The 11,047-nt window shown below is 44.1% G+C and overlaps 1 protein-coding gene across 1 annotated transcript in view; it reads left to right on the top strand.

Annotated features, from left to right (window-relative positions):
* Nucleotides 1-9,570, top strand: part of swap70b (switching B cell complex subunit SWAP70b) — a 16,833-nt gene extending 7,263 nt beyond the window's left edge. The window contains exons 5-12 of the mRNA XM_080841645.1: nucleotides 1-100; nucleotides 498-606; nucleotides 1,306-1,487; nucleotides 3,568-3,675; nucleotides 4,443-4,609; nucleotides 6,327-6,525; nucleotides 8,758-8,854; nucleotides 9,150-9,570. The exon at nucleotides 1-100 is cut by the window's left edge and continues 47 nt beyond it. Of these exons, the coding sequence (XP_080697771.1) occupies nucleotides 1-100; nucleotides 498-606; nucleotides 1,306-1,487; nucleotides 3,568-3,675; nucleotides 4,443-4,609; nucleotides 6,327-6,525; nucleotides 8,758-8,854; nucleotides 9,150-9,277 (1,090 nt within the window). The 3' untranslated portion in view covers nucleotides 9,278-9,570. The remainder of the gene's footprint in view (nucleotides 101-497; nucleotides 607-1,305; nucleotides 1,488-3,567; nucleotides 3,676-4,442; nucleotides 4,610-6,326; nucleotides 6,526-8,757; nucleotides 8,855-9,149) is intronic.
* The last annotated feature ends 1,477 nt before the right edge of the window (nucleotides 9,571-11,047 follow it).

Consider the following 11,047-nt stretch of genomic DNA (forward strand, 5'->3'; position numbering starts at 1 on the left):
CTGGTTCCTGCTGCGACCCAACTCCATCTCCTACTACGTGAGCGAGGACCTGACAGAGAAGAAAGGAGACATCATGCTGGATGGAAACTGCTGTGTTGAGGTCAGCCCATGCACCCATGGCTCAAGACCCTGATCTCTGATCAGCAAGGACACAAACCATGAGTCATTCTAAACTCCATGACTCTCTACGCCAGAATAGCTTTGCTTCTGAAGCATTCCATATGGTCTGATGAATCAAACGCGGTCAAACATGTTATCGTATTAAAAGTGGTTATGGAAATCGAGTAACATATGGTACATTTTATTGTACAAAATAGTATACATAAATGTCTACACCGATTTCAAATGCTTTGTCATATGTTGTCAAAATACACCAGTCATGTATTTATTACATGGGAATGTCATCTTGCATTTGTTATTATTTTAAAAGCTGCATGACTATTCCTAATACATTTGATACATAGATGACACAAGCAAAACTCTCTTTCTCACAACAGTCCTTGCCAGATAAGGAAGGGAAGAAGTGTCTGCTTTACATTAAATGTTCAGAGAAGAGCTTTGAGATCAGTGCGTCAGACAAGAAGAAGAAACAAGAATGGATCCAGGGTAAGACCACAGTTGGGTTTCCATCTACCTCTTTCACATATTTTTAAGGCATTTGTGAAAATATGGTGAAAGAAAATGCTAATCTGCCTGCTTCTGTCAGATGGTATATGCAAATTATTTCAAGGGGAATTATAATTGTTTTGAAAAATGTTTAAACAGCCACAGGTTCAAAACAGACTTTCCGGTGATTAAATGTCATATTTGATTTGAGATTTTATGTGAATTTCCACTCAGGATTTCCAAAATGTGCATTCATTAGTTGGATGGAAACAAATCCAACCATGGAGACAGGCCTTCACTAAGAGGCCAGTGAAACTGAGAGTGAGAGTGGGTGTCTGTGAAAAGTAAATAGGTCTCAGGACCCATGCCTCTGCTTATTCAAATCTTTATAGTAAAGTGCATTGCAGTGTGGCTTCTAGCTCTTAAAGGATTGTGTTGGTTATAAAAAGGACTTGTTGAGGTAACAGTTGACACACACAAGGCCAAACCACACTGTCACAACCCATCATTAGAGTCCAACTTCTGATAATTCTCGCCTGGTCTCGCTGTCTCCTTTTTCTGATACCCCACTTTGCTTTGCGCTCATCTATTTGCCCCTTGCCTTCCCCTTTCCCCTCCCTTTCTTCTTTCTCTCACTCGTCCTCTCTATTTTCTTTCTTCTCTCTTCTTCTTTTCTCCTTTACTCTCCTCTTTCTCCAGGCATCCAGACGTGTGTTCTGCTACTGAAGCTGGGTCGCCCGGCGCCCCATCGCGAGGCCCGTCAGAAGAGGCGCGAGCTGCGGCAGAAGCAGCAGGCGGAGCACGAGGAGCTGGAGCAGCGCATGCGCGAGCTGCAGGTGGCCAACGAGAACAAGCAGCGCGAGCTGGAGTCCATGAGGAAGGTAAACGTGTCGTGTTCCTCTTCCTCCACTCCCAGAAAACCACCACCAACACACCTTCAGCCCACCTGGCATGTTTTATTTTACGTTATGGTATTTGGCAGACGCCTGTGGCGATTTCTTCTTATAGATGCCATAGGCACTTGACTATAGCTATAATTGATGAGGGGGAGCTGGGGGTTGGGGGGTTAGCACCTCCAGGGTTCTATTTTCTTTTGTTTTTAAATGGGGTGCCATATTGTGGCATAGGAACTTGACTGTGTGTGTGTGTAGAGGGGTAAGCACCTCCTATTTTCTTTTGTTTTTAAATGGGGTGCCAATGAGGTGAATGTGTGAGTGTGGGGGGGGGGGGGGGGGGGGCAGGGGCTAGCACCTCCTATTTTCTTTTGTTTTTAAACGGGGTGCCATATTGTGTTTGCTGAATGTACCAGGTGAGCCAGAGCCAAAGCTTATTTGGTCCAAACATCAGAACCACTGATTTTTCTATGTGGCTTTATCTCTCTATAATGAAACTGCATGCAATCCTTCCTCTACATTGCAAAGCTGCAAATGGAGGTAAAGAGTCAGGACGCCAAGTGTTAATTCTCAATGACCCACTTATACCCAGCATTTGTCAGCTGAACTGATATGACACTTCTAAAACGACGTCACATCAGTGTGAATGTGGGTCATTGAGCAGCGTCACTCAAGCAGTTAAGAGTGACAATGAAGAAGCTGTCACTGCCCAGCAGAGAACGTAAGCGTGGGGGGGGAGGAGGGTGCGCGAGTCACCAGTTGGCAACAGAAACTTTTTCTATCTCTTCCTCCATGTCTTTTGTTCATAAGTGTATTTATAGTGTAACAGTCAGTGGTTTCACTCTCAGTAAATCCTCTTGGGGGGGAGGGGGTGATTGTGTTCTCTTGGGGACGGGGGAGGAGGGGACAGGGGTTATTTCTCACTTAACCCCTCTTGACTCTTTCCCCTCTTGATTTCTTTCAGCTGTCTTAATCCTGATTAGCTTCCTTAGTCAAGCTCATACAGTTAAGCAATGTTAAGCAACAAGGAGAAAAGCCTCCATGGTTGACACAGGGAAATACAAACCTGGGCTACGTCAGGTTGGGAGGAAGGCCTGAGTCAGGATGAGGCAGGTGTACCAAGGAGCCAAATAAACAATGCACACATGTACAAGGCATGACATTGTCTGTTATACTTGCTGAGTCATTGAGAAACAGAGGACCCACCTCCATTGTGAGATAAAAGGCTATTGTATATCACTTGGAACAATAGGAGTCTTAGAGGTTAGGAGAAACTGCAATCAAGAGATGCCTGCTTGTCTGAGACAGACAGACAGACGTCTCTTAGCCTCTCATTGTTTTACATGTTTGCCTCGGGGCAGCAGAAACTAAGCAAGTTGCTCGTATAAATGGTGACATGACCAATAGAAGCCCCTTCAACGTAAAGAGCATGCAGTGTGGCAAGACACAATCATTTGATTTACTCTGGCAAAACAAGTTTCCCTTTGTGCGCGCCACATCGGGTTTTACAGCAAAAGCCTGAATGAGAAAACAATTTGCCATTGAGGTGTAGTCCGTACCTCTCGCAACCCCTCCCCCAAAACAGGGGGTAGGACAATACCAAGCCTGTTATGGGGGGCACCTGAATGACTTCACACTTACAGGATGGGTGAAACCAGGCTAGAAGCCCTTAGGAGCGTAAACCAGTAATGGTACAAATGAGTCCTGTCTGTGGATAGTGTGTACACGTGAAGTGTTGTGTATTCAAGATGATCTCATTTATTGATCCATGTTTGGGTGAGAGTTCTTCAGAAGTTTCAACAGGGGTATTTTTACGAGTGGGTTTTCGTTTTCAGTCAGCTTTGTTTGCTTTTGTCCGTTTTGGTGAAGCTGTTTCTAATGGAAAGCCCCACCCCCCCTAGCTAAAGCAAACAGCCCGTCTGGTCTCTCATGGCTGTTCCATGCTGTTAATGGTTAAAATCTTCTCTTCTTTTTCGCGGGTTGCTTCCTGTTTTTACCCCTCCCTCTTTGCAAAGTGTTGACAGGCCTGTGTGTGTGTGTGTATGTGTGTGTGTGTGTGTGTGTGCAGAAACTGGAAGAGGCAGAAGCTGACGCCGTAGAGGAGGAGCGGAGGAGGCTGGAGACGCAGAATGAGCTGGAGGGCCGCTACAGGGTCGACCTGGAGAAGGAGAAAATGGTAGAGATGTCTCCCAAGCATTCTAGCCTTACTTCCTCACACATTTCACAAAGTAATCAAGGCTTGATGGCACAGTGGGACCTACTGGAGCTACTGTGCTATTTAACCTTTGACCTTAGGTAGTGAGAGCTTCCTTCTGTTGTTCTGGCTGTGAATGTGGGCAATGACATCACAGCCTCCTGTCCAATGACGCGTGCTAACGAGCTACTGTGCACCCGGTTTCAGGAAGTGCACTCCTATCCTACTTCTGCTTTCTCATGTTATTAATGGAAGCACGGATCAGAGTGCACACATGCATTCATATTCATTCCCCTTGCTGATTTGACTGTATGTATGTAAATTCGTCCCCAGGGAAGTAATTGTTTGTTCATGCGCAGGCTTTGCACATTTACTTTTCTTTCTCTACACCTGTTGGGAGATGTAGAGGCAATGGTATGAGAAAGTAATTTGAAAGCAATCACAGTGTTTCCAGTTCAATGGAAATGTTGCCAAAGAGGGGCAGGGGATAGCAGAGCCACATAAGGGTGTATTAGACTGTGGATGAGAGTACACATGTGTGTGCTTATGTGTACTTCCACACTTCCCTTAATGTGAAATTCTGTTCATGTAGCAAATCCATGTATGTACAAATATGTATTCCTTTGTGTTTTTATGGTGTATGTGTGTGTGTGTGTATGTAAATGTGTTTGTGTGTGTGTGTGTAAATGTGTTTGTGTGTGTGTGTGTGTGTGTATTTGTGCGTGTGTGTGTGTGTGTGTGTGTGTCAGGTACGGCAACAGATGGAGGAGCAGGTGGCGCAGAAGTCCACTGAGCTGGAGCAGTACCTGCAGCGCGTGCACGAGCTGGAGGATATGTACCAGCGCCTGCAGGAGGCCCTAGATGATGAGAGGCAGGCCAGGCAGGATGAGGAGACCGTTCGCAAACTCCAGTCTCGGTGAGGAACCCTCCATAGCACACTCATACTCTCTCAAATATGCCTTCTCTGTCTATCTCTCTCTCTCTCTCTCTCTCTCTCCCTCTCTCTCACAGACACACACATGCACAAATTCACTAAAGCACACACTCTTACTCCTCATTCACTCACACGCATAAACAATATATCACATTAATACATAAGCACACACACACACACACACTCACACACACACAGTGAGAAACTGATGTGTATGATATTGCAGGTTTAGGGAACTTCCACTACAGAATTAGAATCAGGTGTCTGGTTGTTCCGTTTCACACTTGTATGAGTGGAGGTGGTGTTAGGGTCCTTTTCACACTTGTGTGAGTGAGGTGGCGTGTCCAGTCATGCATCTGACCCTGAGGCCCTGGGGAGGCGCTGGCGTGGGACCAGACCAACTCTGAGTCATCCAGTGTCACTTCCTCTGGCGGCCAAGTCACATGTTAGAAATAACACTGAACTAAGGGGTTCCTCCAGCAGCACACACAAACCGTCACACGCGTAGACACAGCACATACGTGGGTGCAACCTCTCTCTTTCTCACACACACACACACAAACACATACCTTCCCCTTCTTTCACAGACACATACACATCTCTCTCACACAGACACCATCCATTTCCTTCCTTTGTGCTGACAAACAGTGAAGTTAGCACTTTTGAGGTCACTGGTGACCAAGAACTTGAGAGACAAAATATCCACGAGCTTATCTGTGTGTGTGTGGGTGGGAACGTGGGATTATTGTTTGCTGCCATGATATGCTATCAAAATATGTGCTCAAGCCATAGCCCACCTCGTGAGATGGAATTTGGCTCAGATATATAGTACACCTTTATCCATTCGTCGTGCCTCAGTGGTGGAATGAGCTACCCAACTCAGGAGATAGACTCGCTATTTTCAAGAACCATTAGAGACTCAGCTTTTCAAACCTTGTGTTTATGATAACGTTTCTCTTTTATGCCCTTTTCTTTAAACATTACTATTATTGCTGTATTTGTTGTTAACATTTCATATTGTTGATATTGCAAATCTCATTACTGTGTACATCGCATTGGATGAAAGCCTCTGTTAAATTATAAACCTTAACCTTGCTGTTGAGGTCCAAGAAAGGAGGTTGTTCAAAAATGTATACAGTTGAGCGTTAGGCCAGTCACAAGTATGGCTGTTTATGTGTATTGTTATTTGTCTACCTGTTTTAAGTGTTGCCATTCTGAACGTGTGTGAAATGGTAACTGTGGGTTTACATTTGCATGGGTGTCTGAGGAGTGTACATATGATTTGGGAGTGTAAATGAGCTTGTTGAATACATGTTGTGGGGTGTTGTGAAGTTACATGCAAAGTTCCTTACTGTGCCTGCCAGTTTGTATGTGTGTTTGTGCATGCATATTTTCTTATACAATTGCATTTGGTGTTCATAACTGAACATTGCGTGCATTTTTTATGGTGCATTTTAGTGGTTAATCTGTCTTTTACTGTTTTACTGTGGTGAGTACATTCAAATATGTGTATCTATGTGTTTGTGTCGGTTTGTGTGTGTGTGTGTGTGTGTGTGTGTGTGTGTGTGTGTGTGTGTGTATATATATATGTGTATGTGTGTATGTATGTATGTGTGTATGTATGTGTGTGTGTGTGTGTGTGTGTGTGTGTGTGTGTGTGTGTGTGTTTGTGTGTATGTATGTGTAAATGCACATACAGGCTGCTGGAGGAGGAGGTGACCAAGCGGGCGGAGCTGGAGGAGTTCCACCTGACGCAGCAGCGGGCGATCTCCCAGACGGAGGCCGAGAAGCAGGAGCTGGAGCGCGAGCGGCTGGCCAAGGAGAGCGCCCTCGAGGACGCCATGCAGCAGCTGCAGCTGCTCCAGAACGAGAGACACGAGGCCCTGCAACAATACCAGGTCAAAATCAGACTTACTCACTGACTGACTGACTGAATGACTGAATAGGGGCAGCCGTGGCCTACTGGTTAGGGTAACCGTAGGGTGGCCGGTTCGATCCCCGACCAGTAGGAAAAATGTGAGCGGGGGAAGTGGTAGACCACTGCTCTCCCATGCCCACATCCACAGCTGAAGTGCCCTTGAGCAAGGCACCTAACCCCGATCACTGCTCCTCGGGCGCCGCCAATGGCAGCTCAATGCTCCGGGTTAGTGTGTAACCTCACTTCACTGTGTGTGTGTGTCACTTCCCTGGATGGGTTAAGTGCAGAGGTGAATTTCAGAGTGTGTGTGTCTACACCACCTCTGCCATAGAGAGGACTTTCACTGAATGACTGACTGACTGCCTGACTGACTGACTGACTGACTGGTTGAATGACTGACTGGCTGAATGACTGACTGACTGACTGACTGACTGGATGGCTGAATGACTGGCTGACTGACTGACTGACTGACTGACTGACTGAATGAGTGAATGGATGAATGAATGACTGGATGAATGATTAAGGAGACAATACTAACAATATACCACGCTTAGGAAACTCACACTGCATTTACACTTCATTTCATCAGCTGAGGGCCAGGAGGTGAGACATCGTTTCACATTTAAAGTGTGAGGTGATGTGTCCCCCACATTATAATTATAAGTGTCCTTGACAGTGGACTTGAAACTAACGTACATTTCATACAAGTTTGTGTTACTACACAGTTTTAACCCTGACCCTAAATATCAGCATGACCTTAACCACACTTCCATCTCATAATAACGAACCAACATAAGAAGTATATCTGCGCTTATCAATTGATTATTCCTTACATAGTTGGTACTACCCTTGGGTACTACACTTGGGTAAAGTGGAGGTGACATTAGAAAATAAAAACAGGAATCAGTCTAGTTGTACACATTATAAGGAGGAATACTCAAGGATAGACAGAGGCATATTTCCATTGTAAGCCTGAATAATATTCGTCAGTCACCTTAATTTAAATGTATGATTGTGATTATTTGTATGGGTATAGGTAAGGCTTAATTAGTTTTAACTCTCATTTTAAGTTAAAAGCATTCTAAAGTAGATATTAGGAAGAAGCGGTTGCCCCATTATTAAAACTTGACCTTAATGAAGTGTTCAAAGAGAGTCGGCTGAAGAAGGCATAAACTGTCAATCATCATCAAAAGACTTAAACTATTATACTACACAACCTCTGATTCAGACTGAAACCATGTCTCATCTCAGAATTATCACTGAATACCCACAGCAACTCAAAATAAGTCTGCCTTGTCTTATCACATCTCCTCCACAAGCTGGCACTGACAGAAGTGGTTGAACATGGCACCCCACAACTAATTTACCTCCTGGCCACATTGAGCAGTGGGCTAAAAAAAACAATGGTTAAATAGCAAGGTCTTTACTCCCCCTTGGTTTTCTTATAGTACATGGATTCCCCTGACCCCTGCAGGGGGACCCTGCCTGAGATTAATTTACTCAGACTGCTAAACACTGCCATCTAGTGGCTGCTTGGTTCTCAGAAATTAATTTCAGCATTTGTGCCCTTCGTTTACAAATTAATTTTGTCAAGAGCGCCCCAGAAAAAATTATACTTTGTCCTCCATTTTTATAATGCTTAAAAAAAATCGCTTTATTTCTAGTTGACTCAAGGACTAATGACACAGGGCCTTTTCAAAACGTACTCCTACACCCTCTCCCTACCCACCTCCACTCCATATGCGCATTCACGTGGAGGGTCTGCCATAGTTAGGGCCATTACAAACCAGTCAACAGGGAGAGGAAGTGGGTTATTAAACCCTCCAATAGTGAGTCTGAGGCCGTAAAATTAAAAAACAAGTAGAACTACATAATACAACACGTGGGGGTCTACATATTACATAAAACATAAAATTCAGCTCAACATACTAGTAATGAAAGAAGAAAGAAATCCTACATTTTCCAGGGTCTCCAAAACTATGTTTTATGGTGGGTTAAATGTTTATTGAAAGTTATTCTGACATAATTTTTTTTTTTCATCGAGTTTGCCGCACCCTACCCTTTCATTAAGGCTGCCATCCACAGTTGTGAGTGTTACTACAAAACAAAGTTCACTCCGGGACAAAACGGGGAGGGTCGGGTTTGGAAAAGGCCTACAGGCGTTAGTGGTTTTGATTTTCTCGGATGTGTAATTGTTTGGTTGCCGTTACAGGAAGTCATGAAGAAACTTGAGGACGCCGCCAATAACACCAAGAGCTGGAAGGACAAGGTGGCCCACCACGAGGGGCTGATCCGCATCATTCAGCCTGGTAAACACCATCTGCTTCTCCCTGGCTTGTACCCTTCTCCTTTCCAGTCCAGACAACAAGTAGCCTTAAGTCATATGTCAAGCCTCGAACAAGCACATTTAAAAAAAAAAAAAAAACCTGTCATGCAAGAACATATGGTTACATATTTTTTAGCCTAACATTGTGAACTACCCCTACCCATATTTAGAGTCATCTGCATTCTTTAAAATAATGTGGAAGTATAGCCCCTTTCCTGATCTCTTTTTAATCCTGCTTTCTATCACCAGCGTTTGACTTGTGTGTGTTTTTGAATCAGGCTCCAAGGGGCCACAGAAGATCACCAACTGGGGGCCGGCTGCCTTCACTGAGATCGAGCTGAGCCTGAGGCAGAAGGAATGGCAGGACAAGAAGGGCAAGCCTGCTCAGACCGAGCAGGACCCGTAGACCGAACTCCACACAGACTAGCACCAGAACTGAAAGATAGAGGGCGACAGAGAGAGAGACGACAGTCAGAGCAACACCAGAACTTCTAGAGAAAGAGGGGGACCATCGCGCTGCCTAATGCCTGAATCTCCTGATAGAGGGACCAACGCCTGAACCCTCAGAAGAGACTGTTTGACCATAGGGCACATTTATCTGGATCACAACATCACAGTCCACAGAAGAAAAGCAACCAGCACCATGTTTACTACCTGAAGACAAGTAGAGACAGTCAGTCATCTAGACTAACCAGCACACACAGAATGAGAGAATGAGAGAGAGAGAGAGAGAATGAGAGAGAGGGAGGGAGAGAGAGAGAGAGAGAATGAGAGAGAGGGAGGGAGGGAGAGAGAGAGAGAGAGAGAGAGCGAGACCTTTAGACCCACTGGAACATTGAGCCAACTGAACTGAGCTAAGAAGGTCTCCAGGTGGCTGTTACTATGCTGACTGACAACATTCAAATGTTGAGTGAGCAAAAGTACAAAAAAGTAATAAAGTACAAATTAGTCTTCTTTCCTTTACCAAAGTGATAGTATTAAATATAATATGAAGTGGTGATGTGACAAACATTTATTATTAAGTAAACACTTCTAAATAACTGTTTTGTGTTGCTAATATGCCATTTTACGGTTTGGTCTTATTTAATATATTTTCTTGGCTGGTTAAATAGACAGGAAAAAACAGGGCATTGTCTCTTTGCTGCATCGTCATTGACTCTTACTGAAGTCATACCTGAGACAAACTAATACACATGGAAGGGAGATATTTCTTAAATAAGTTTTTGTAGAACTATTTCATTTTCATGTTTACCTACCTTAGTGAGAATGACTGTTAAATGAATAGCATTCTGTAACCACTGTTGCCTTACCCAAGTGTGCATTGAAAAGTCTTCTGCTGAAGTTGTCACATTATCTCTAACCAATGCCTTAGGGTTCGTGCTGGTACAGCTTCTGCTGGCACAACATTTCAGACTAACAGTGTAACGTTGTTGTAATATTCGACTGTCAGATTTTGTAAGACCCAAGACACAACATTTACTTGTATAAAAGTGTAATAAACACACAGATACATTATTTTGTCATGAGTCCTTTCTTGGTTAAATGTTTCAGGCGTTTTTTAAATCTCTCATAAGATCTGTATGGATGCAAGTCATTCCTGTCCTTCTGACTCAGTGACTGACATCTGCATTTCCGCATACACCTTGGTAATGTTGTCCACCAGGTGTCGCTATAAAGTTAGAGGACGTATTTGTGTTAGCAGTGTGGTTTTGAGCTTCATAAGGCCTGGGGGCCATCACCTGTAAATCTGGAAGCTGCAATGTTATTGAAATCAGGCCATGAGTTACAGATTCCTACTGCAGAGGTCAGCATGACCCCACAGTCTTTTTTGTGTTTTGCTTCAGTGCCAATGAAAAGACTGATAAAAACGTATTTATGAACTTTATGTCCAGTTCCAAGCAAGGCACATGGCCACAACGTGACACTGTGCAGCATACTGTTTGAGGCCAAGGGATCTGCTACTGTGCACAACCACGTGTATAAAAAACTTTCATCAAATGCATCTTGAATGTTACGCAACACATTGTTTTGTCGCCATAGGGAGGTGACCGCAGGACCCACTCAGATTTTCCGTAAACTATTCTAGATTCGGTGACCTAAAACATACGTAATGTAATCAACAACTCTCACATTTAGCACCAGGCCTAACCATCCGAAAATGGTCTTCAACGGATCA

Source organism: Sprattus sprattus, assembly GCF_963457725.1.
Source record: "Sprattus sprattus genome assembly, chromosome: 7".
In the NCBI taxonomy this organism is placed as follows: Eukaryota; Metazoa; Chordata; class Actinopteri; order Clupeiformes; family Clupeidae; genus Sprattus; species Sprattus sprattus.